This window comes from Oncorhynchus clarkii, chromosome 28 (assembly GCF_045791955.1).
Source record: "Oncorhynchus clarkii lewisi isolate Uvic-CL-2024 chromosome 28, UVic_Ocla_1.0, whole genome shotgun sequence".
Lineage (NCBI taxonomy): Eukaryota > Metazoa > Chordata > Actinopteri > Salmoniformes > Salmonidae > Oncorhynchus > Oncorhynchus clarkii.
Window position 1 is genome coordinate 40,870,036 of NC_092174.1, and position 26,310 is coordinate 40,896,345.

Consider the following 26,310-nt stretch of genomic DNA (forward strand, 5'->3'; position numbering starts at 1 on the left):
CAAAAAGTTCCCAGAACATAACCTTTTGACAGTTACACGATGAAGAAAACCATCTGGCAAAATGCTTTGCCTCTTGTTCAAAGTACACACAAAAGATAGTTCTAACATTTCACTCTCACACACAAACTTTCCTGTCGTAAAACTAAACTAAAACTTGACTGACAACAATCCATGTTGATATGGGTGTGGAGAAACTGTCTGACAAAATGTCATGAAACCCTCTCCTGTAAACTTCATAACAAAAATCACAAAATGGCATAAACCACAGTAGAATTGGCATAATTTAGTACAGTAGTCATTATTATTCACAGTGTTAAAATACACCATAATTCCCATACCATAAGGGCCCATTTCCCAGACAGATTAAGCCTAGTCTTGGACAAAAAAAAAACATTTAACTGGGAGAATCTCAACTGAGAATCTTTTTTTAGTGCTGGACTAAACTTAAACTGCGTCTGGTAAACTGGTCAGTTTTACACCTCACAGCTAAATGAACATTTACTTCCATACATTCTATGACATGAAGAAATACAAAACGAGGAACAGGTCAATTCCGATTTAAAAGAGTTTCTAATGCGCTCTGAGATAACGTGCTTGGCACCTCAGACCTGTAAACAATTCAAAGTAATAACCAGCTTCCTAACATGAATTTAAATCATCTTTAAAAAGGGTTAAAAACATAAAGACTTGAGTGCAGAGAGAGTTTAGAGACAAGCACTCATCCAAACAATAGAAAATGGAATTGGAAATGGAAATGTGGAAATTCAACAGGAACTCAATAAGTACCAGCAATTAGAAAGCCCAATTAGTAAAAAAAATATATATAAAATCACATCTTTACTGTGGACAGAGCTTTGGCGGGCCAATTATAAATCACTCATGGGCCGGTTTTAGCACATGGGCCGCCAGTTTCAGAGCCCTGGCTTAGGGTTTTGGTGTCGCCCTGTGTCCTTACAGGTAGATAACGTGTTCCTTGGTTGGTTTGCATGCTACGTCATGGGGGAAGGGTGGAGGGGGAGGTGGAGGTTTGGGTGGAGGGACGTGGCTCTGGTTATTGGTCCTCATGCTGCTGCTGGACGACAGAGTATGGGAGGGCTTAGCACTGGACAGGGGCTCTGGAGGACTGAAGAAATCATCTGAAGAGGCATAACAGCGTACGGTTAACTTAATTATTGTGTGTGTTAATTTAGTTCCTGAGATGTTAAAACAGTAAAAATCAGACAATATGTATCTGGAACTCCCAAGGTTCTCGTCTTAGATGATTGGTAGGTCCAGTGAGGGCTCTTACCTGATTGGTAGCATCAGTGAGGGCTCTTACCTGATTGGTAGCATCAGTAACGGGTTTTACCTGATGTAGTTTCTGTGAGGGCTCTTACCTAATTGGTAGTTTCTCTGTGGGCTCACAGTCTTCTTCCCTCTCAGACTCTGATTTCCTGTCACTCTGATCGGCACCACCTGAGACATTTCTATGGACGCTGCAGGAGGAAAGAGAACACTGCATCAGAACTATGGAGATCAGTGGAGGATGCTGAGGGGAGGACAGCTCATAATAATGTCTGGAACAGAGCAAATGGAATGGCATCAAATGCATAGAAACCATGTGTTTGATACCATTCCAGTGATTCCACTCCAGCCATTACCACAAGCCTCCTGTGGTGGAGATATATGCCCACTGCTTTAACAGATCATAGAAAATATCAATATGGGGTAAATGTTATGATTTCCCCTAGCACAGCTGAGGTCAAGAGGAAAGAGTAGGACTTCAAAACAAGTGAATCAGTACATGACTAATAAACGGAAGGTTTGAGATTATAGGAGTGCCGTGTACAGTTCTGACCTGAGCCGTGTTCTACTGAGCCATGTTCTGTTCTGACCTGAGCCGTGTTCTGTTCTGAAATAAGCTGTGTTCTGTTCTGACCTGCGCCGTGTTCTACTGAGCCATGTTCTGTTCTGACCTGCGCCGTGTTCTGACCTGCGCAGTGTTCTGACCTGCGCAGTGTTCTGACCTGCGCCGTGTTCTGTTCTGTTTTGACCTGCACCGTGTTCTGTTCTGACCTGAGCCGTGTTCTGTTCTGACCTGAGCCGTGTTCTGTTCTGCGCCGTGTTCTGTTCTGACCTGCGCCGTGTTCTGTTCTGACCTGCGCCGTGTTCTGTTCTGACCTGCGCCGTGATCTGTTCTGTTCTGTTATGACTTGAGCCGTGTTCTGTTCTGTTCTGACCTGCGCCGTGTTCTGTTCTGTTCTGACCTGCGCCGTGTTCTGTTCTGTTCTGACCTGCGCCGTGTTCTGTTCTGTTATGACCTGAGCCGTGTTCTGTTCTGTTATGACCTGAGCCGTGTTCTGTTCTGTTATGACCTGAGCCGTGTTCTGTTCTGTTATGACCTGAGCCGTGTTCTGTTCTGTTCTGACCTGAGCCGTGTTCTGTTCTGTTCTGACCTGAGCCGTGTTCTGTTCTGTTATGACCTGAGCCGTGTTCTGTTCTGTTATGACCTGAGCCGTGTTCTGTTCTGTTCTGACCTGAGCCGTGTTCTGTTCTGTTATGACCTGAGCCGTGTTCTGTTCTGTTATGACCTGAGCCGTGTTCTGTTCTGTTATGACCTGCGCCGTGTTATGACCTGAGCCGTGTTGTGTTATGACCTGAGCCGTGTTCTGTTCTGTTATGACCTGAGCCGTGTTCTGTTCTGTTCTGACCTGCGCTGTGTTCTGTTCTGTTCTGACCTGAGCCGTGTTCTGTTCTGTTATGACCTGAGCCGTGTTCTGTTCTGTTCTGACCTGCGCCGTGTTCTGTTCTGTTCTGACATGACCTGCGCCGTGTTCTGTTCTGTTCTGACCTGCGCCGTGTTCTGTTCTGTTATGACCTGAGCCGTGTTCTGTTCTGTTCTGACCTGAGCCGTGTTCTGTTCTGTTATGACCTGAGCCGTGTTCTGTTCTGTTCTGACCTGCGCTGTGTTCTGTTCTGTTCTGACCTGCGCCGTGTTCTGTTCTGTTCTGACCTGCGCCGTGTTCTGTTCTGTTCTGACCTGCGCCGTGTTCTGTTCTGTTATGACCTGAGCCGTGTTCTGTTCTGTTATGACCTGAGCCGTGTTCTGTTCTGTTATGACCTGAGCCGTGTTCTGTTCTGTTCTGTTATGACCTGCGCCGTGTTCTGACCTGAGCCGTGTTCTGTTCTGTTATGACCTGAGCCGTGTTCTGTTCTGTTCTGACCTGCGCCGTGTTCTACTCTGTTCTGACCTGAGCCGTGTTCTACTCTGTTCTGACCTGAGTCGTGTTCTACTCTGTTCTGACCTGAGCCGTGTTCTACTCTGTTCTGACCTGAGCCGTGTTCTACTCTGTTCTGACCTGCGCCGTGTTCTGTTCTGTTCTGACCTGCGCCGTGTTCTGTTCTGTTCTGACCTGCGCCGTGTTCTGTTCTAATCTGACCTGCGCCGTGTTCTGTTCTAATCTGACCTGCGCCGTGTTCTGTTCTGACCTGCGCCGTGTTCTGTTCTGACCTGCGCCGTGTTCTGTTCTGTTATGACCTGAGCCGTGTTCTGACCTGCGCCGTGTTCTGAATTGCGCCGTGTTCTGAATTGCGCCGTGTTCTGAATTGCGCCGTGTTCTGAATTGCGCCGTGTTCTACTGAGCCGGGTTCTACTGAGCCGGGTTCTACTGAGCCAGGTTCTTACCTGCGCTGTGATTGCGCTTGTGGTGGGACCTCTTCTTACTGCTCTTCTCCTTGCCCTTGTTACCAAGGACAGCCAGCTTGGTGGGTATCTGCTGTTGCACGGCCCCTGGTTTGTGAACCACCTGGTTGGTTGTGCTGATCAGGTGGATGGGGAACTCCGGTTTAGGGGGCCCGGGGCTGATGCTCTCCCTGCGAGGGGGCACCTAAGATATAATAACGTAAAGTTATGAATATAACTGTGAATGAACTACTGGAAAATGAGTTACAACACACAGCTATGGAGATCTAACTGGCAAGAGTGTTGTACCAAGTGCACCGAATGGGTACATTACTGTCCATTTACATGGAAATTCAGCATGCAAAATACACAATATCAATACACTATTTAACAACACGTTACAATAGAAAAACACTGGGAAGTGAGCACACATTCACGTAGTTGGTTAGGGTTGAAAAATACTGGTAACTTGACAAAGTACTATTTCCTGATTCCAGGAATCCTCTAATCCTGGGATTTCTAGAAAACCATGGTCGGTACAGTGCATTTGGAAAGTATTCAGACCCCTCAACCTTTTCCACATTTTGTTACGTTACAGCCTTATTCTAAAATGGATTCAATCATTTTTTCCCCTCGTCAATCTACACACAATAACCCATAATGACAAAGCAAAAACAGGTTTTTAGAATTTGTGCAAATTTATAACAAATAAAAAACTGAAATACCTTATTTACATAAGTACCTTTGCTACCTTTACTATGATACTCAAAAATTGAGCTCAGATGCATCCTGTTTCCATTGATCATCCTTGAGATGATTCTACAACTTGATTGGAATCCATATGTGGTAAATTCAATTGATTGGACATGATTTAGAAAGGCACACACCTATCTATATAAGGTCCCACAGTTGACGGTGCATGTTAGAGTAAAAACCAAGCCATGAGGTCGAAGGAATTGTTGAAGGTCCCCAAGAACACAGTGGCTTCCATCGTTAAATGGAAGAAGTTTGGAACCGCCAATACTCTTCCTAGAGCTGGCCGCTGGGCCAAACTAAGCAATCGGGGGAGAAAGGCCCTGGTCCCGATGGTCACTCTGACAGAGCTCCATAATTCCTCTGCGGAGATGGGAGAACCTTCCAGAAGGAAAACCATATGTGCAGCACTCCACCAATCAGGCCTTTATGGTAGAGTGGCCAGACGGAAGCCACTCCTGAGTAAAAGGCACATGACAGCCCACAGCCCACCTAAAGGATTCTCATACAATGGGAAACAAGATTCTCTGGTCTGATGAAACCAAGATTGAACTTTAGGAGGAAACCTGGCACCAACCCTAAGCGTGGTGGTGAAGCGTGGTGGTGGCAGCATCATGCTGTGGGGATGTTTTTTAGCAGCAGGTACTGGGAGACTAGTCAGGATCAAGGGAAAGCTGAACAAAGATCCTTGATGAAAACCTGCTCCAGAGCTCTCAGGACCTCAGACTGGGCAAAGGTTCATCTTTTAACTTTTTATGGCTGCAGGGGCAGTATTGAGTAGCTTGGATGAAAAGGTGCCCATTGTAAACGGCCAGCTCCTCAGTCTCAGTAGCTAACATATGCATATTATTATTAGTATTGGATAGAAAACACTCTGAAGTTTCTAAAACTGTTTGAATTATGTCTGAGAGTAAAACAGAACTCATATTGCAGGCAAAAACCTGAGAAATTCCACTTCCTGTTTGTATTTTTTCTGGGGGTGGCAGATTTTCAACCAAGCTCTCATTGAAATTACAGCGAGATATGGATGAGTTTTCACTTCCTACGCCTTCCACTAGATGTCAACAGTCAATAGAACTTTGTCTGATGACTCTAATGTGAAGGGGGGTTGAATGAGACAGGAAATAGTCACCACTGCCACGAGTTGACCATGCTTTCACCATGCGCGTTCACAGGGGAAGGACCTGCGTTCCACCGGTCATCTGAAGTCATTCTAATTCTCCGGTTGGAATGTTATTCAAGATCTATGTAAACAACATTCTAAAGATTGATTCAGTACATCGGTTGACATGTTTCTACTGACTGTTACGGAACTTTTGGACATTTCATCACGTTATAGTGGACGCGCTTTGTGACTTTGGATATGTTTACCAAACGCGCTAACCAAAGTAGCTAATAGGACATAAATAACGGACATTATTGAACAAATCAAGCATTTATTGTGGACCTGGGATTCCTAGGACTGCATTCTGATGAAGTTCATCAAAGGTAAGGAAACATTTATCATGTATTTTCTGGTTTCTGTTGACTCCGACATGGCTGCTAATTTGGCTACTGTTCTGAGCTCCGTCTCAGATTATTGCATAGTGTGCTTTTTCCGTAAACTTTTTTTGAAATCTGACACAGCGGTTGCATTAAGGAGAGGTATATCTATAATTCCATGTGTATAACTTGTATTATCATCTACATTTATGATGAGTATTTCTGTTGAAACGATGTGGCTATGCAAAATCACTTGATGTTTTTGTAACTAGTGAACCTAATACGCCAATGTAAACTCCGATTTTTTAATATAAATATGAACTTTATCAAACAAAACATGCATGTATTGTGTAACATGAAGTCCTATGAGTGTCATCTGATGAAGATAATTCAAGGTTAGTGATTAATTTTATCTCTATTTCTGCTTTTTGTGAATGCTATATTTCGCTGGAAAATGGCTGTGCTTATTGTGGTTTGGTGGAGACCTGACATAATCATTTGTAGTGCTTTCGCTGAAAAGCCCATTTGAAATCGGACACTTTGGTGAGATTAATAACAAGATTAACTTTAAAATGATATAAGTAATTATAAGTATAAGTAATTATGAATTGTAATTATGAGATTTCTGTGGTTTGAATTTGGCTCCCTCTATTTTCACTGGTAGTTGTCATATCGATCCCGTTAGCGGGATTGCAGCCATAACAAGTTAACAGGACAACGACGCTAAGTACACAGCCAAAACAATGCAAGAGTGGGTTCGGGCAAGTCTCTGAATGTCCTTGAGTGGCCCAGCCAGAGCCCGATTAAACATCTCTGGAGAGACCTGAAAATAGCTGTGTAGCGACACTCCCCATTCAACCTGACAGAGCTTGAGAGGATCTGCAGAGAAGAATGGGAGAAACTCCACAAATACAGGTGTACCAATAAATTACTGAGTACAGGGTCTCAACACCCTGTACTCTGGGAAATGTGTATGTAAATGTGATATTGTGTATGTAAATGTGATATTGTGTATGTGATATTGTGTATGTGATATTGTGTATGTAAATGTGATATTGTGTATGTAAATGTGATATTGTGTATGTAAATGTGATATTTCAGGTGATTTTTTTATAAAATTTGCTAAAATTTCTAAAAACCTATTTTTGCTTTGTCTTTATGGGGTAATGTGTGTAGATTGATGAGGGAAAAAAACAACGTATTCCATTTTAGAATAAGGCTGTAACGTAAAAAAATGTGGAAGAAGTCAGGGGGTCTGAATACTTTCTGAATGCACTGTCCTATTACGTCCTATGTGGCTCACCTTCGGGGGCTGTTCCAGGAAAATGTTGGTGGCTACAGAGAGACTGGGGGGGACAAGGACCTTGGGGATCTGGATCACCTCTCTTCCCTTCATCCAATCAGCTGTCAGGTCCCCTCGGAAGGACTGGGAGAGGAGGGGAGGATCGCCTCGGAAGGACTGGGAGAGGGAAGGATCCCCTCGGAAGGATTGGGAGAGGAGGGGAGGATCCACTCGGAAGGACTGGGAGAGGGGAAGATCCCCTCGGAAGGACTGGGAGAGGAGGGGAGGATCCCCTCGGAAGGACTGGGAGAGGAGGGGAGGATCCCCTCGGAAGGACTGGGAGAGGAGGGGAGGATCCCCTCGGAAGGACTGGGAGAGGAGGGGAGGATCCCCTCGGAAGGACTGGGAGAGGAGGGGAGGATCCCCTCGGAAGGACTGGGAGAGGGGAGCCTGAGGAGAAGAATAGAATGTCCGGATGATGTAAACATCTACAAATACATCAACAACAGCTCCTCACACTATTGGTCCTCAGTTCTTAACGACCACACCACATCCCCACCTGCTGAGCTTTGAAGTTAAAACTCCCAGGGTTGGTGACGGTCTTGTTCTGCTTCAACTTCATCTGTGTATTGAGGTGTTCCTTCTGTTTTTCCACCGTCCTCATTGACTCCCTCAGCCTCTCCAGATCCTGTTGGTACGTTACATGACAAATGGAAATTACTTTAAATAAACTAATATTGTCACATACACCGGATAGGTGCAGTGAAATGTGTTGTTTTACAGGGTCAACCATAGTAGCACGGTGACCCTGAAGCAAATTAGGGATAAGTGCCTTGCTCAAGGGCACTGGCAGATTTTTTACCATGTCGACTCGAGTATTCGAACCAGCAACCTTTCGGTTCCTGGTCCACTGCTCTGACTGCTAGGCTACCTTCCGCTGTCAGCAACATACCACACTACATCTGACTACTGGCTTGCCTCTGAAGCTATGCAGGGTTGGTCCTGGTCGGTCCCTGGATGGGAGACCAGATGCTGCTGGAAGTGGTGTTGGAGGGCAGGTAGGGGTCACTCTTCCCTCTGGTCTTCTAGGCTACTATCCATACATGTTGTCAGTCACCGCGCACTCCGTATAAATATCTGTCTTAAATGAAGAGCTTGGTGTGTTCAGTTAAAACCAGATCTGGTATTGAGGGGTTATGTGAGGGTACAGTATGTGAGGGTACAGTATGTGAGGGTATTGTGGCTGTTGTTATAGGAAATGGCTGAAAGCATAGGCCTACCCCTTTGTTAGCCACAATTTTCCAGAGCGGCGCAGTGGTCTAACACCCTGGTTCCATTCAGGCTGTATCACAGCGGTCTAACACCCTGGTTCCATTCAGGCTGTATCACAGTGGTCTAACACCCTGGTTCCATTCAGGCTGTATCACAGTGGTCTAACACCCTGGTTCCATTCAGGCTGTATCACAGTGGTCTAACACCCTGGTTCCATTCAGGCTGTATCACAGCGATCTAACACCCTGGTTCCATTCAGGCTGTATCACAGCAGTCTAACACCCTGGTTCCATTCAGGCTGTATCACAGCGGTCTAACACCCTGGTTCCATTCAGGCTGTATCACAGCGGTCTAACACCCTGGTTCCATTCAGGCTGTATCACAGCGGTCTAACACCCTGGTTCCATTCAGGCTGTATCACAGCAGTCTAATACCCTGGTTCCATTCAGGCTGTATCACAGCGGTCTAACACCCTGGTTCCATTCAGGCTGTATCACAGTGGTCTAACACCCTGGTTCCATTCAGGCTGTATCACAGCGGTCTAACACCCTGGTTCCATTCAGGCTGTATCACAGCGGTCTAACACCCTAGTTTCATTCAGGCTGTATCACAGCAGTCTAACACCCTGGTTCCATTCAGGCTGTATCACAGAGGTCTAGCACCCTGGTTCCATTCAGGTTGTATCACAGCGGTCTAACACCCTGGTTCCATTCAGGCTGTATCACAGCGGTCTAACACCCTGGTTCCATTCAGGCTGTATCACAGTGGTCTAACACCCTGGTTCCATTCAGGCTGTATCACAGCGGTCTAACACCCTGGTTCCATTCAGGCTGTATCACAGCAGTCTAACACCCTGGTTCCATTCAGGCTGTATCACAGCAGTCTAACACCCTGGTTCCATTCAGGCTGTATCACAGCAGTCTAACACCCTGGTTCCATTCAGGCTGTATCACAGCGGTCTAACACCCTGGTTCCATTCAGGCTGTATCACAGCAGTCTAACACCCTGGTTCCATTCAGGCTGTATCACAGCGGTCTAACACCCTGGTTCCATTCAGGCTGTATCACAGCAGTCTAACACCCTGGTTCCATTCAGGCTGTATCACAGCAGTCTAACACCCTGGTTCCATTCAGGCTGTATCACAGCGGTCTAACACCCTGGTTCCATTCAGGCTGTATCACAGCAGTCTAACACCCTGGTTCCATTCAGGCTGTATCACAGCGGTCTAACACCCTGGTTCCATTCAGGCTGTATCACAGCGGTCTAAGACACTACAGACACCCTGGTTCCATTCCATCTCAGTGCTAGAGGCGTCAGTACAGATACCCTGGTTTGAATCTAGCCTGCATCACAACCGGCCGTGACTGGGAGTCCCATAGGGCGGCGCACAATTGGCCCAACATCCGGGTTTGGCCGGTGTAGGCCGTCATTGTAAATAAGAATTTGTTGTTTATTTTTCAAATTCTTCATGCTAGAAACAAGCTGAACAATGCTGGGAAAGACGTGACTCCGATGCATATGGGATGTCTTTGGTTTGTCTCTATCACATTCAGAGTCTTCGCTACAACCTTCTGTTGCTGAGGAGACAAAACATGTACTTTGCTTGGGAAGTAATGTGTGATTCTGTCACTTTCAATTGACATTCAATATTTCAACACGCTATTAACCAACATATTAACTCTAAATCAGTCAGGTAGCCTAAGAAGGAACAAACAAATGTATTATTTAGGCTATATTATTATTATTATTATTATTTCAAGGCCATTTAAGAAATCCATTGTGAATCATTTGAGACATGCAAGAAGCTAGCAGGAGTTTCAACAACATGCCTATACATTTATTTATCATGATGAAATACTACATTTCGAAAATAATTTGAATTAAATAATTAAATGACAAAGGTCTTATTAGGCTATACAGTCAGTGATTCTACAGTGCCTTTTGAATTGGCTTTTAAAAAACACGAGTTTGGCCAGTCTCTGGTTTGAGGATCATGTGGTGAGCTATGCATGCCTAGTTTGTTAAATTTAGCCCAGCAGAGGCTCTTATATTTCCGTGCCCTAATCACAGCCAACACAAATCTATTTTGTAACAACAGTATCATGGAATGAATTAGAAAATGATAGTTTTGCATATGAAAAAAAGTTACAAGTGTATATTGGCCTACCTGATGATATGCGGCTGCTGTGTTAAACAATTAATGTATTTTTCTGAAATTCATTGATGATCAGATACTTCAGTCGAAACTGGTTCTGTTCTGATATATTTTTACACTTGATAGACAACTTTATCACTGTTAGACTGTCCTTTTTTTTTAACACTAGCCTGTATAGAAATCAAAATGTATCTGGCACTGGAGCATGTGCACATTCGTTGTCATGCTCTGTTGTGGTATTAAAATAGATTCTGCTCGTCTACAGTCACGTAGAAATGACATAGAATTGCATGAAATGCGTTCATAAAAAGGCTCATTTTTCTTGGCCTGCAAAAATATGATAGATGAATTTAGTGCTTTTATTACAACGGATCTCTCTTCACCCCTACTCTTGACCGCGGTAGTCTGTGAATTGACAACCTTCTGGGTACTTTGCCATGTAATGCTTACAAAACGAAGAACAGTTTCTAAAACTGAATATCTAAGACTCTGGTTTGTCCTAGGAATGAGGGTAAATGATTGGCATGTTCTCTGCTATCCATTTTATGTTTTAATTATTATTTGGGGTATAGGGGTGGATCACTTTTTCAAACGTTCAGGGAGGGTAAAAATATATTTTCACTGAAGGGAGGGCCATCCATTTTCATTTCAGAGAGGTCAGATTTTCTCCTGTATATTATTATATTGTAAGGAAGCAGCAACCTGTTGGTATGTCTCTCTCTGTCTCTCCAGCTCCTCTCTCTCCGTCTCTAGTTTCTTCTCCAGTCTCCTACACTCCTCCTCTCTCTGTCTTAGCTCCGCCTCTAGGACCTCCGCCTGCAGCCGGTGACGCTCCCGCTCCTTCTCCCAGCGAGCCTGGGGATAGAGATGGATGAAAGATGAGATGGAGAGAGAGAGATGGAGAGATGAGATGGAGAGAGATGAGATGGAGAGAGAGAGAGATGGAGAGAGAGAGAGATGAGATGAAGAGAGAGAGATGGAGAGATGAGATGGAGAGAGAGATATGAAATTGAGAGATGAGATGGAGAGAGAGAGAGAGATGAGATGGAGAGATGGAGAGAGAGAGATGATGAGATGGAGAGATGAGATGGAGAGAGAAAGAGAGATGGAGAGAGAGATGAGATGGAGAGAGAAAGAGAGATGGAGAGAGAGATGAGATGGAGAGATGGAGAGAGAGAGAGATGATATTAAGAGATGGAGAGAGAGAGATTAGATGGAGAGATGATATGGAGAGATGCAGAGATAGAGAGATGGCGAGAGAGAGAGATGATATTAAGAGATGGAGAGAGAGAGATTAGATGGAGAGATGATATGGAGAGATGCAGAGATAGAGAGATGGCGAGAGAGAGAGAGAGATGAGATAGATCCACTACATCAGGGGTATTCAACTCTTAACTTATGAGATCCGGAGCCTGCTGGATTTCTGTTCTACCAGATAATGAATTGCACCCACCGGGTGTCCTAGGGCTAAATCAGTCCCTGATTAGAGGGGAACCATGACAAAAACAGCGGATCTGACTTCGAGGTCCAGAGTTGAATTTGAATTTCCCTACCTCCGTTTCCCTAACACAATACACTGTATTGTACCTGGTTTTGACGGTGCTGTGTCTGCAGCTTGTGGAAGTTGGCCACCTCTTCTCTCTGTTTCTCCAGGTTACGTTGTTTCTCCTGCTCCAGGAGCATGTTGCCTCGGTTGCGACCCGGACGCTCACGCTCCAAAAGAGAGGCACGCTGGAGCTCAATGTGGCTGTCCTGCTGCGAGACGATGGCCTACGGAGAGGGACAGTGGACATATTTAACACCAGGAGGCAGAGGGCATATGATGCAAAACTCATCATACTACATGTATTTCCTTCCTGCTTGAACGTGAATAGCCCAGATACACATGAAAACATGAAATGACCCTGGGAATCGAGGGGAAGCACAAATATGAAGTAACATTCAAAATGGGTGCATCTTGCCTTTAACACCAGTGATGGACAGGGTACAAACTTCAGACTAGGGAGAGGAAGGGGACACACTTCAGACTAGGGAGAGGCAAGGGGACACACTTCAGACTAGGGAGAGGCAGGGGACACACTTCAGACTAGGGAGAGGCAGGGGACACACTTCAGACTAGGGAGAGGCAGGGGGACACACTTCAGACTAGGGAGAGGCAGGGGGACACACTTCAGACTAGGGAGAGGCAGGGGGACACACTTCAGACTAGGAAGAGGCAGGGGACACACTTCAGACTAGGGAGAGGCAGGGGGACACACTTCAGACTAGGGAGAGGCAGGGGGACAAACTTCAGACTAGGGAGAGGCAGGGGACACACTTCAGACTAGGGAGAGGCAGGGGACACACTTCAGACTAGGGAGAGGCAGGGGACATAGGGAGAGGCAGGGGACACACTTCAGACTAGGGAGAGGCAGGGGACATAGGGAGAGGCAGGGGGACACACTTTAGACTAGGGAGAGGCAGGGGACATAGGGAGAGGCAGGGGGACACACTTCAGACTGGTAAGATAAGACAGGATGAACCTGTAGCATGTAAAGAATATTTGCACTGAGTATACCAAACATTTGAAACACCTTCCTAATATTGAGTTGCGCACCCGCCCACCCCCTTTGCCCTCAGAACAGCCTCAATTCGTCAGGGCATGGACTCTACAAGGGTGTCGAAAGCGTTCCACAGGGATGCTGGCCCATGTTGAGGTAAGTTGGCTGGATGTCCTTTGGGTGGTGGACCATTCTTGATACACACGGGAAACTGTTGCTCGTGGAAAAACACAGCAGCATTGCAGTTCTTGACACAAACTGGTGCGCCTGGCAGCTACTACCATACCCTGTTCAAAAACACTCATATTTTGTATTGCCTATTCACCCTCTGAATGGCACACATACATAATCCATGTCAACATTTCCTCAAGGCTTAAAAATCCTTCTTCAACCTGTCTCCTCCCCTTCATCTACACTGATTGAAGTGTATTTAACAAGTGACATCAATAAGGGATCATATCTTTCACCTGGATTCACCTGGTCAGTCTATGTCATGGAATGATCAGGTGTTCTTAATGTTTTGTACAGTCGGTGTATGTCTTACCTGCAGACCGTAGAGTCTATGTGAGAGCGTCAGCACGGCGCAAAAGAACTGGGGAGATTGAGAAATAAGGTTGAGACAAGAAAACCTATTCACTTCAGATATTCAGGAGACTAAACATCAAGATATTGTATGTTCAGGTTGAGAGTAATCTAGTAACACCTAACTTGGCTTCAGGGAAGGATGGATTTGAGCATGGAGAACTACAGTATGATTCTGGTGCCTCATCAGCTTGTAATCACTAAACCATGAATCAGACAAACTAAAAACTAGTCCACACCTCCCTTCCTCTCTGAGGAGAAAACAAGAGCACACTTGCGAGGAGATTGGGATAGCCGGTCACTCACCGACAGTTCCAGGCTCTCTGATTGGTCAAGGTTCTGTAGCTGGGGGTCAGAGTTTGAACGTTGAGGTCGTCCCTCCACATCTGGAAAACATTATGTTAAACTGTGTTCAAAAGATAACACTGGATTTGTGAGATATGAGGAACGATAGGACCAGATATGGACAGTGGTAGAGGAACGATAGGACCAGATATGGACAGTGGTAGAGGAACGATAGGACCAGATATGGACAGTGGTAGAGGAACGATAGGACCAGATATGGACAGTGGTAGAGGAACGATAGGACCAGATATGGACATAATAGTCCCTCTGTATGAGCGGCAGACCGACTGACCGACTGAGTGGCAGAGCGACTGACCGGCAGACCGACTGAGCGGCAGACCGACTGAGCGGCAGACCGACTGAGCGGCAGACCGACTGAGCGGCAGACCGACTGAGCGGCAGACCGACTGACCGGCAGACCGACTGAGCGGCAGACCGACTGACCGGCAGACCGACTGACCGGCAGACCGACTGAGCGGCAGACCGACTGAGCGGCAGACCGACTGAGCGGCAGACCGACTGACCGGCAGACCGGCAGACCGACTGACCGGCAGACCGGCAGACCGGCAGACCGACTGACCGGCAGACCGACTGACTGGCAGACCGACTGACCGGCAGACCGACTGACTGGCAGAGCGACTGACTGGCAGAGCGACTGACCGGCAGACCGACTGAGCGGCAGACCGGCAGAGCGACTGACCGGCAGACAGACTGACTGGCAGAGCGACTGACCGGCAGAGCGGCAGACCGACTGACTGGCAGACCGACTGACTGGCAGACCGACTGAGCGGCAGACCGACTGAGCGGCAGACCGACTGAGCGGCAGACCGACTGAGCGGCAGACCGACTGAGCGGCAGACCAACAGACTTACTCTTGATAGACCACTGCACCACTCAGAAGGCCCAAGACACTGCATCGCAGTGCTAGCTGTGCCACTAGAGATTCTGGATTTGAGTTCAGGCTCTGTCGCAGCCGGCCGCGACCGGGAGACCCATGGGGCGGCACACAATCGGCCCAGCGTCGGCAGGGATATCCTCGTCCCATCGCGCACTAGCGACTCCTGTGGTGGGATGGGCGCAGTGCACACTGACACGGTCGCCGGGTGTATGGTGTTTCCTCCGACACATTGGTGAAGCTGGCTTCAGGGGTAAGTGGGCATTGTGTCAAGAAGCAGTGCGGCTTGGTTGGGTTGTATTTCGGAGGACGCATGGCTCTTGACCTTCTCTTCTCCCAAGTCCGTACGGGAGTTGCAGCAACGAGACAAGACTGTAACTACCAATTGGATACCACGAAATTGGGGAGAAAAAGGGGTTAGTTATTTTTTTAATAAATAAAATACTTACTCTTGATGGGGGTGGGAGGGTTGCAGTCGTAACCTCCAAAGGTCTCAGCTCTCCTATGCACCGACAGGTTCCCCAGCCGCCCAAGGCCTAGCCCCCCTAGATAAAGCCGTACCACTTCTGGCCTCAAACTGAACCTCCCTGGTCCCAGGCTGTCCTCTGGATGGGGGTGGGGATCTCGCACAGTCACACCAGACAGGAGAAGGTTCTGCAGATTCTCCACTGAGAGAAGAAGAATAAGAAGAACCTAAAATCTGATTATCTGACAGACAAGCTGACATTGGATTCTCATGGTGGGTCAACATTTAGAACAGATTTACTAAAGACGATGGTGACGTGAACTATTATCAGATCAGACCTGCCAGGAGTACCAAGGTCAGGGGTCAACAGAGGGGATGGGGGAGATATTACAATATTGCTTTAACCTATCAAATTTAACCTATCAAACCCTCCACAATTGCTTAGGTGAGTGGTTCCCAAACTGTGGGGCGCTCCCCCTAAGGGAAGACCTTAGAAAGCTATTTATAACGTGTCAGAAATGTCCAGATCAACTAGCCCATGTCAGCTAACGGCTTTTAGCTCATCCATTTTGTTATAATGTTTCAATCACTTAAATATCACATGAATACACATTAGACAAAATGTGTAGAATTGCAGAAAATCTTAAAACCTGCTAAATTCTCTCTCCACCAACAACAGGGGTGTGAACAGTTTGAGTAATGAACAGTGCTTGTGCCCATAGAAATAGACATTGGGGGGGGGGCGCAAGATGTTCCCCAATGCTGGAAGGAGGGCCTGAGTGAAAAGGTTTGGGCACCCCTGGCTTAGGGCATGGTCTAGGAGTGGATTCGTGCTTCATTCCTACCCTCAGTGATGGCCCCCTTGAGCAGTGTCTCCCCCTGCTGGAGGTCTGAGGCGTCACCGCGGAGCAGCAGACAGGAGTGGGCAGCTACATCCTCCCTCCCTGTTACAGCCTCCGCCATGTCAGCAAACATCTGCAGCTTCTCTGTCAGGCTCTGCACGATCTGGGAATCCTTCACATACAGACGCTCTGAAAACACACAGATTCTATGGTAAAAAAAAAAAAAAACACGAGAAGCTCTGGAAACATTCCTTAAGGCTTGATAATGGGAATTGAAGGCATTTGGACAGCTGTTATTGAGGACATTTTGAAGCTATGTGCTAGAGCTGGTAGAGTCTCATACCTTGGAAGTCTCTGAGCCTGGCTAGCCTGGCCTCCTCCTGCTCATTGCTCAGCTGCTCCTCCATTACTGGACAACTGGGACACAAAGAGAGTCAAACACATTGGGGTTACTATAAGCCCTAAGAACTGACCCATACGCTGATTCCAAATCAGTTGAAAGTGTAGAAAGTAAAATAACTTGTGATTCCTACCTATTTGATTCCTACCTATTTGATTCCTACCTATTTGATTCCTACCTGTCATTCCTACCTATGTCATTCCTACCTATGTCATTCCTACCTGTCATTCCTACCTGCCATTCCTACCTATGTCATTCCTACCTGTCATTCCTACCTGTCATTCCTACCTGTCATTCCTACCTGCCATTCCTACCTATGCCATTCCTACCTATGCCATTCCTACCTATGCCATTCCTACCTATGCCATTCCTACCTATGCCATTCCTACCTGCCATTCCTACCTATGCCATTCCTACCTATGCCATTCCTACCTATGCCATTCCTACCTATGCCATTCCTACCTATGCCATTCCTACCTATGCGATTCCTACCTATGCGATTCCTACCTGTGTGATTCCTACCTGTGTGATTCCTACCTGTGTGATTCCTACCTGTTGACAGCGTCTCGTATAAGGCTCATCCAGGCGTTGCAGTCCTCTCTGGAGGAGGTGTGTATCTCGTACATCTCTGGCATGCTGGACGAAGCACTGATCAGGAACATAGCCTTGTCCTCATGGGCCATCTCCCTGACGATCAGCATCTGGAGGGAGATCACCGACGTCTTGTTGTCCTGAAAAAGGAGAGGAGGACGAGGAGGAGAGGATCAGAGGTTATCAACATTTTCTGGCCTTCTCTCCTTGAAGGAGGCCATACTTTAAAACTAGCACATTTTGGGATTAAAATGAGTAGCTGGACACAGATTCTCTTATATTGAGAAAACTCCCTCACCACATTAGCAAATATGAGTTTCTGATCCTTTTCTTTTTGTAAGAGCAGCAGGACATCTGACAACAGAACAGCGTGGATGTCTGAAGACATGGGATAGAAGCAGACACTCAAATCAACAAATACGCCGTCCTCACAGATCGTCACAGCATTCCTAATAGATAAGTATGACTATGATCAGGAGTTCTGACTGTGTGACCTGACCAGAAGGAATTATGGGTTCTAGATATAGACTATATCAGGGCCTGATAGGTCGCATGTGGTCTTGGGTGTCCAGAATGAGTATCACTGATTACTAGAAGAAACCGTTGTCCAATTTTCCTAAAAACTGCAGTAAAAACCAAGCTTTTCCACCGCAAATACCACCCCCCAAAAAAAACAACCCATTGCAATATCCCAGAAGGGCCGATTAGAGAGGTCGCCACCTTTGAGCCGTCCGTTTGCCACCCGACAGCTGACCGTCCCCTCGTGGAGCAGGGTTCTGAGGCCCTCAGCCAGATCCTCTCTCGTGAACACCCTGCCGTCCTTCCACCGGCCATGGGAACGAGGCTCCAGCCTGCCGCCTATGTCTCTCAGCCTGGAGGCCCTCTCATAGTCATGGACCTGGGAGTCCACAGCAGAGATGGTCTCTTTGATCAGAACCAGGGCCTGGATCAGGGCACCGTGCTCCTCACTGTCGGCTGGTGGGAGGAGAGGAGGACACAGAGAGAGAAGTCAGAGGATCAAAATGGAACTTGTGGAACTTCTTTAATGGAACTATTACAGTAAGTACACTTTCTACTCAACAGGAATAAAACATCTTATCTATACCTCGATTGTCTTTAATCAAGAAAATATACATTTGACATAAGAGCTTGTCTGACCACCACGCTTTTACTACTGCCAACTTAAAATCTTAGAATCTACTAAATCTACTTTCTGCATTGAGAGAGATTACAGCCCAAGAAGCTGTTGTTTCTGATGAAGCTCACAAGATGACATTTCAACATCGCATTTCTACAAAGTCCTACATTCTGTGACATATTTGAAATTGAACTGAATGAATTCATAATGATCAATAAAAATTAACTCGATGACCCCTAGATTTTATGGGATGCCACCAAAGGGTTTATTTAAAATAATGCAACTACATTTGCATCTGGGTTGAATAAATCACAATTAAAGTAGATAAAGTAGAAATGTCATTTACTGCATTAGAGCATTCTGAACAAATACCTTTTTCAGACGAGGTGGCTATTACTCTTTCCAAAGTCAAGACAGAACTTACATTTATTGAGTTAGACTCAACCATTACTTTCATAGTAATGGTCCTAGTCGTTTACTGGCCTAAGCAGTAAAGATCAATTAGCTGATATAGCAACTATTAAATCAGAGGAATTACAATCAAACCCCAAATTAATCAATCAAGTTTCTCTAGCTTCTATAAAGAACTGTTCACCTCTGATTGTAAATCCACACCAAGCCAAACTTTCTAACATAATAAAAAACGTATCTTCTCTCAACAGAAGAAGACACCTCGCGTGGAGCCCAAATTTCTCTGAATGAACTCAAAATGTCATTGGATAGCATGAATAAAGGCAAATCACCTGGATGGGTTATTATTCCCCCTGAGGTCTATTAAAAATGTTGGATTAAATTAGGTAGCTTGAAATTATGAACACCACCGTTCACAATGGTTCATTTCGGGAGAGATGTGAATACAGCATTAATTTAGCTTTTATTTTTTTTATTTTTTTTAAACGGTAAGGATGCCACCTAGTGTTCTCAGTATCGCCCCCTATCTTAGATCAACACATATGAAACTCTTTTCCAAAATGTTGTCATCCCGTCTGGAGACTCCACACGGAACCAAAGCAGGTTTGTTAAGAAAAAGAAATTCCCCCAGAAAACCTCTGTCAACTATTACATATCATAAATGCTTCATCAGAAACAACAGCTCCTTGGGCTGTAATCTCTCTCAATGCAGAAAAAGCTTTTTGATAGACCCAGAGATATGTCCATTGTAGTCTGTATGGGAATTGTCTCTAATTTCATTAATATGCTTAAAATACTATATGCTAATCCCTCATCCATAGGGAGGCCATATCTGCTCTGCTCCATTCAGAATCACTAGAAGCAGCAGATAAGGAGATCCAATTTCACCTTTGCTATTATCCATGGAACCCCTGACCACAAAGCAATTCGTCAATCGAAGAAAATAACACCAATTTCCCTCAAATCTACTGATCACTTCATCTCGTTAAACACAGACAATATTTTCCAATATCTAGACAACGCATCAAAAATCGCTCCCGAACACATTGAAGATCAATTGGTAAATTCTGTTTGTGTCGCCCAAGACCCTGATGGAGGACTCCATCTCTACTTACGGAATCCCAATCGTTTCCCATTTTAAAAACTTGGGAGTAGATATACTTCCTTCCTATAAGAATATTTCGAAGATAAATAAACAATGCAGAGACAGAGGGCGATAGGTAAATTACCCATGATTTTGGAAAAATATGGAAAAACAGAGGATTCATGACATCACTGGGAGCTCCTGTGAACAATGGACCAGAGGTGATGGCTCTACTGAATGCTCTCCAGTTACCTGGACAAGTTGCGATTTTGAAAATGAAAGCACATGGAAAAATCTTTCCAGACGAGAGTAAAGGTAATGGCTTGGCTGGCAGGGCTGCCAAGAGAACACCTCCGTCACCTAAACTGATTAGGAGACACACCTTGGATACATTGCAGCACATTAGAGACATGCAAAGCAGTGCACCAAAATACAAAGTGTGGGAATGGTTGGCTGCAGGATGCAAACTCAACCAAAAAGGTGTGTGGAAATACAACCTGAGATGTGTAGCGCCAAATGCACTCTTACCCTACTTGGCAACACAGATACACATTGGTGGGACAAGATAGTTTATTGTTTTGTGGGCAAATGGTGGAATCCTGGTGTGTAGAAAGAAGCTGAGGCTGTTGTGGCGAATTACAACATTTGTATGGAAAACAACACCAAGGGATGAGTGAAAGTACAGACACGATGAGCGCCTGCCCCACCAGGAACCTTCAGACATCTACAGCTTGATTATATCACGCTGCCCAAATGTAAAGGTCAGGAAGATGTGCAGGTCATTGTTGATTGTTTCTCACGATGGGTTGAAGCCTAACCTACTAAGAAAGGAACTGCACAACACACAGCTAAATTCTGATTCGAGAAATCATTCCCAGATGGGGATTTCCGGAACAATTACATTCTGACCAATGCACTCGTTACACAGGAGTGTTTCGTTCTTCTGAACATAAGGGCAGTGTAGTTGCCAGTCTATCATCCTTAATCGAGTGGACAGGTAGAACGCACAAATCGAGTTTTGAAAGTGAGGCTTTCAAAGACGCATTAAGAAGGGATAGCATGGCCAGATGCATTTCCTACGGTATTATGCAGTATACGGGCAACACACAACAAAACCACATGGTTGAGTCCATTCGAGGTCGTCACAGGTCGGCCCATATCACAAAGCAGACGTTCACTTTATGAGCGACACAATGCTTAACTATTGCATACAACTCTCTAAAGCAGTAGGGGAAGTAAAATAGGTGTGGAGAATAACTACCGAGGGGGGGGGGGGGGGGGGGGGCATGACATAGTACCAGGACAGTGGGTGATGGTAAACAAATATGTAATAGAGACATTAGGGTCAAAATGGGAAGGTCCTCTATCAAGTTTTGCTCATAACAAGGTCAGCAGTAAAAGTCCAGGGAAAATCACAATGGATACATGGCACTCATTGCAAGGTTGTCCATGTTGATGACAAAGCAGAGCCTGGAGAATAATTAACTGATTGATTAGCAATCTCGAGTGAAGAAGCATAGTAAGATGCTTCTACGTTGTACATCACAGTCGTCATATTAGGGATATCTATGTGAAATGTCCAACATCTTCTTGAAAATCGGGACATGCTTACTTAGGGGAAATCTATGTGAAATATCAATTTCTTTTGAAACCAGGACTGTCAGAACATAATTTCTAATGTGGAACTGACACCAGTGTGGAATTAAAGGACTTGGTGAATGATTACCTTGCCAATGGGATGATTGAATATTATTGTCTTGTAGACAATTATGTTTTTTTTTTGTGAGTTTCCTCCTAATACAGGATGTGGTATGAATTGTAAGGTACATCATTACACCTGTTAATACTTTTTTTTTTGAAATCTATTTATTATTGTAACAGCAAGTACAGCATGCCCTTTGTGTTTTATAGAAAGGCAAGGTGTTTAATGTGAAGGATTTTATGCTTACGGCTAATGGTTTTAGCAGATAAATACACAATGCAGAAATCGAGGACGAGAGGTCAATACAGTACTATAGGTCAAGAGGACTAAAAGTCAACAGAGTACTAACAATCAACGGAAATAGTGTTTTTTTTTCTGTAATAGGGGATTAATGAGCAATGGTTCAGAGACATAGGAGGAATTTGTCTAGGCATCAAGCCCGAAATAGGATACTTGTTATTTGGCCATTGTCCCAGTTTTATTGCAAGGAATTCTAAATTGTCAACCACGGGCTAGGGCTGGGTTATAAAGTACATCCTGTCTCTTTGTTCTGTGGAGAGAATCACAGGAGAGAATCACTGAGGACAGGGGAGACCATCTACCTCTCAGCATAACATCTAATTCATCCTCTTTGAATAAACCTATTTTCATTCCTTGATTTGCTTTGGGGTCTGTGTTACTAAATTATAACATCAACTGCTAACATTCCTTAGATAAAACCAGAAACTTTAACAGAATGCTCAAATCAATTCAATCCGACCTCATCAGATGTAATAATATCTCAGTTGCTTGATTGGCAGAATATCTATTGTCAAAATTAACATATTGCAACGGCTGAATTTCTGTAGTTCTATGCTTCCCATGTCTCCCCCTTCTGGCTATGGGATAAAGTTAATTGTGCGGTTTCAAAATGTATGTGGCAAGGAAAACAACCTCAGATCAAACTAACAAACTTACAAAGGGGGAAAGACGTACCAAACTTTAAATTGTATTTCCAAGCACTAGCATTTCGCCCCATCCTAAATTGGTTTAGACATGATTAATCTGCCCCTGGCTGAGTAGAGAGAGAAATATGGTTTCTCCTATTGACCAGGAAGAGGTGGTCTCCACTGATATATCTCTCAATGTAATATGGTGTCTCTTATTGACCAGGAAGAGGTGGTCTCCACTGTATATATCTCTCAATGTAATATGGTGTCTCTTATTGACCAGGAAGAGGTGGTCTCCACTGATATATCTCTCAATGTAATATGGTGTCTCTTATTGACCAGGAAGAGGTGGTCTCCACTGTATATATCTCTCAATGTAATATGGTGTCTCTTATTGACCAGGAAGAGGTGGTCTCCACTGATATATCTCTCAATGTAATATGGTGTCTCTTATTGACAAGGAAGAGGTGGTCTTCACTGATATATCTCTCAATGTAATATGGTGTCTCCTATTGACCAGGAAGAGGTGGTCTCCACTGATATATCTCTCAATGTAATATGGTGTCTCTTATTGACCAGGAAGAGGTGGTCTTCACTGATATATCTCTCAATGTAATATGGTGTCTCCTATTGACCAGGAAGAGGTGGTCTTCACTGTATATATCTCTTAAACAATGTAAACTACACTTTAATCCTATTACTGCTCAACATTTCAAAACGGTGTAACTGGGAATCAAAACGGCATAACTCCAATATTTCACAATAATGCCTTGCCATGTGGAGGGAGACCTCTTGCATCCCCACAATGATCTAAATGTGGAATCTGTACCCATGCCAATATCATGGACAGTAATGGTTTGAGAACATCCCAAGATTTGAAAGATGCCTGGTAATGTGTATGCAAGTCCTTTTTTCTATATTTACAACTTAGGTCAGCTATGCCGGCTATGGAGTCCCTTGGGAAATCCAACTACCGAACCATCCAACGATGGGATTTAAAAATAAATTATCTGGGCTCCCGAAAGGACTATAATATATAGAACACTTTTGGAAAGCTCATATTCTGAACAAGCCATTCAAAAAGTACGGTCAACAGATCCAAATTTAATCTGAACAACCCTTTAACTGGAACAGGATATGGAAAAATATCACCTTGGCATCCCGTAATCCCAACCATCATTTTATACAGTTTAAGTTTGTTCACAGACTGTATTTAACACCAAGGAGAAGTCTTACAATGAAATTGTCCCCAACTCCCAAATGTTCACTGTGTCCCCTAAATCAGGCAGGCACATTCCTTCATATGTAGTGGGAGTGCCCTGCGGTTAAATACTTCTGGGGAAAAGTAAAAAAAATAATCATATCGAAATGCATTAATATAAATATTCAATGCTCAGCATCTATTTTGTTACTTAATGATGATAGCCGCTTTAATCTCTCAATCAATCAGAGACGATTACTGCTGGCAGGCAGTACTGACACAAAAAAAAGAGAGGATGGATGGAGACATGTTGGCTGGGTTGCAGTAGGGGAATGGGAGGTTGAATGGAGACATGTTGGCTGGGTTGCGGTAGGGGAGGTTGGATGGATGGAGACATGTTGGCTGGGTTGCAGTAGGGGAATGGGAGGTTGGATGGATGGAGACATGTTGGCTGGGTTGCAGTAGGGGAATGGGAGGTTGGATGGATGGAGACATGTTGGCTGGGTTGCGGTAGGGGAATGGGAGGTTGGATGGATGGAGACATGTTGGCTGGGTTGCGGTAGGGGAATGGGAGGTTGGATGGAGACATGTTGGCTGGGTGTCGGTAGGGGAATGGGAGGTTGGATGGAAGGAGACATGTTGGCTGGGTGGCGGTAGGGGAATGGGAGGTTGGATGGAGACATGTTGGCTGGGTGGCGGTAGGGGAATGGGAGGTTGGATGGAAGGAGACATGTTGGCTGGGTGGCGGTAGGGGAATGGGAGGTTGGATGGAAGGAGACATGTTGGCTGGGTGGCGGTAGGGGAATGGGAGGTTGGATGGATGGAGACATGTTGGCTGGGTTGCAGTAGGGGAATGGGAGGTTGGATGGATGGAGACATGTTGGCTGGGTGGCGGTAGGGGAATGGGAGGTTGTATGGATGGAGACATGTTGGCTGGGTTGCGGTAGGGGAATGGGAGGTTGGATGGAAGGAGACATGTTGGCTGGGTTGCGGTAGGGGAATGGGAGGTTGGATGGAAGGAGACATGTTGGCTGGGTTGCGGTAGGGGAATGGGAGGTTGGATGGAAGGAGACATGTTGGCTGGGTTGCGGTAGGGGAATGGGAGGTTGGATGGAAGGAGACATGTTGGCTGGGTGGCGGTAGGGGAATGGGAGGTTGGATGGATGGAGACATGTTGGCTGGGTTGCAGTAGGGGAATGGGAGGTTGGATGGATGGAGACATGTTGGCTGGGTTGCGGTAGGGGAATGGGAGGTTGGATGGAAGGAGACATGTTGGCTGGGTTGCAGTAGGGGAATGGGAGGTTGGATGGATGGAGACATGTTGGCTGGGTTGCGGTAGGGGAATGGGAGGTTGGATGGAAGGAGACATGTTGGCTGGGTTGCAGTAGGGGAATGGGAGGTTGGATGGATGGAGACATGTTGGCTGGGTTGCGGTAGGGGAATGGGAGGTTGGATGGAAGGAGACATGTTGGCTGGGTTGCAGTAGGGGAATGGGAGGTTGGATGGATGGAGACATGTTGGCTGGGTTGCAGTAGGGGAATGGGAGGTTGGATGGAGACATGTTGGCTGGGTTGCGGTAGGGGAATGGGAGGTTGGATGGATGGAGACATGTTGGCTGGGTTGCGGTAGGGGAATGGGAGGTTGGATGGAAGGAGACATGTTGGCTGGGTTGCAGTAGGGGAATGGGAGGTTGGATGGAAGGAGACATGTTGGCTGGGTGGCGGTAGGGGAATGGGAGGTTGGATGGATGGATGGGTGGATGGAGACATGTTGGCTGGGTTGCGGTAGGGGAATGGGAGGTTGGATGGATGGAGACATGTTGGCTGGGTTGCAGTAGGGGAATGGGAGGTTGGATGGATGGAGACATGTTGGCTGGGTTGCGGTAGGGGAATGGGAGGTTGGATGGAAGGAGACATGTTGGCTGGGTTGCGGTAGGGGAATGGGAGGTTGGATGGAAGGAGACATGTTCGCTGGGTTGCAGTAGGGGAATGGGAGGTTGGATGGAGACATGTTGGCTGGGTTGCGGTAGGGGAGGTTGGATGGATGGAGACATGTTGGCTGGGTTGCAGTAGGGGAATGGGAGGTTGGATGGATGGAGACATGTTGGCTGGGTTGCAGTAGGGGAATGGGAGGTTGGATGGATGGAGACATGTTGGCTGGGTTGCGGTAGGGGAATGGGAGGTTGGATGGATGGAGACATGTTGGCTGGGTTGCGGTAGGGGAATGGGAGGTTGGATGGACCCATGTTGGCTGGGTGTCGGTAGGGGAATGGGAGGTTGGATGGAAGGAGACATGTTGGCTGGGTGGCGGTAGGGGAATGGGAGGTTGGATGGAGACATGTTGGCTGGGTGGCGGTAGGGGAATGGGAGGTTGGATGGAAGGAGACATGTTGGCTGGGTGGCGGTAGGGGAATGGGAGGTTGGATGGAAGGAGACATGTTGGCTGGGTGGCGGTAGGGGAATGGGTGGTTGGATGGATGGAGACATGTTGGCTGGGTTGCAGTAGGGGAATGGGAGGTTGGATGGATGGAGACATGTTGGCTGGGTGGCGGTAGGGGAATGGGAGGTTGTATGGATGGA

General features: G+C 45.9%; 1 protein-coding gene across 2 annotated transcripts in view; it reads right to left on the minus strand.

Annotated features, from left to right (window-relative positions):
- Positions 1-282: 282 nt before the first annotated feature.
- LOC139387480 (rho guanine nucleotide exchange factor 18-like) overlaps positions 283-26,310 on the minus strand; it is a 43,930-nt gene continuing 17,902 nt past the window's right edge. For both annotated transcript variants that reach the window (XM_071133717.1, XM_071133718.1), the window contains exons 8-22: positions 17,987-18,241; positions 17,565-17,644; positions 17,228-17,406; positions 16,619-16,692; positions 16,279-16,464; positions 15,417-15,635; positions 14,034-14,113; positions 13,690-13,737; positions 12,193-12,375; positions 11,308-11,460; positions 7,738-7,866; positions 7,200-7,628; positions 3,665-3,866; positions 1,377-1,475; positions 283-1,136 (exon numbers count right to left, since the gene is read on the minus strand). In XM_071133717.1, the coding sequence (XP_070989818.1) occupies positions 952-1,136; positions 1,377-1,475; positions 3,665-3,866; positions 7,200-7,628; positions 7,738-7,866; positions 11,308-11,460; positions 12,193-12,375; positions 13,690-13,737; positions 14,034-14,113; positions 15,417-15,635; positions 16,279-16,464; positions 16,619-16,692; positions 17,228-17,406; positions 17,565-17,644; positions 17,987-18,241 (2,501 nt within the window). In that variant the 3' untranslated portion in view covers positions 283-951. The remainder of the gene's footprint in view (positions 1,137-1,376; positions 1,476-3,664; positions 3,867-7,199; positions 7,629-7,737; positions 7,867-11,307; positions 11,461-12,192; positions 12,376-13,689; positions 13,738-14,033; positions 14,114-15,416; positions 15,636-16,278; positions 16,465-16,618; positions 16,693-17,227; positions 17,407-17,564; positions 17,645-17,986; positions 18,242-26,310) is intronic.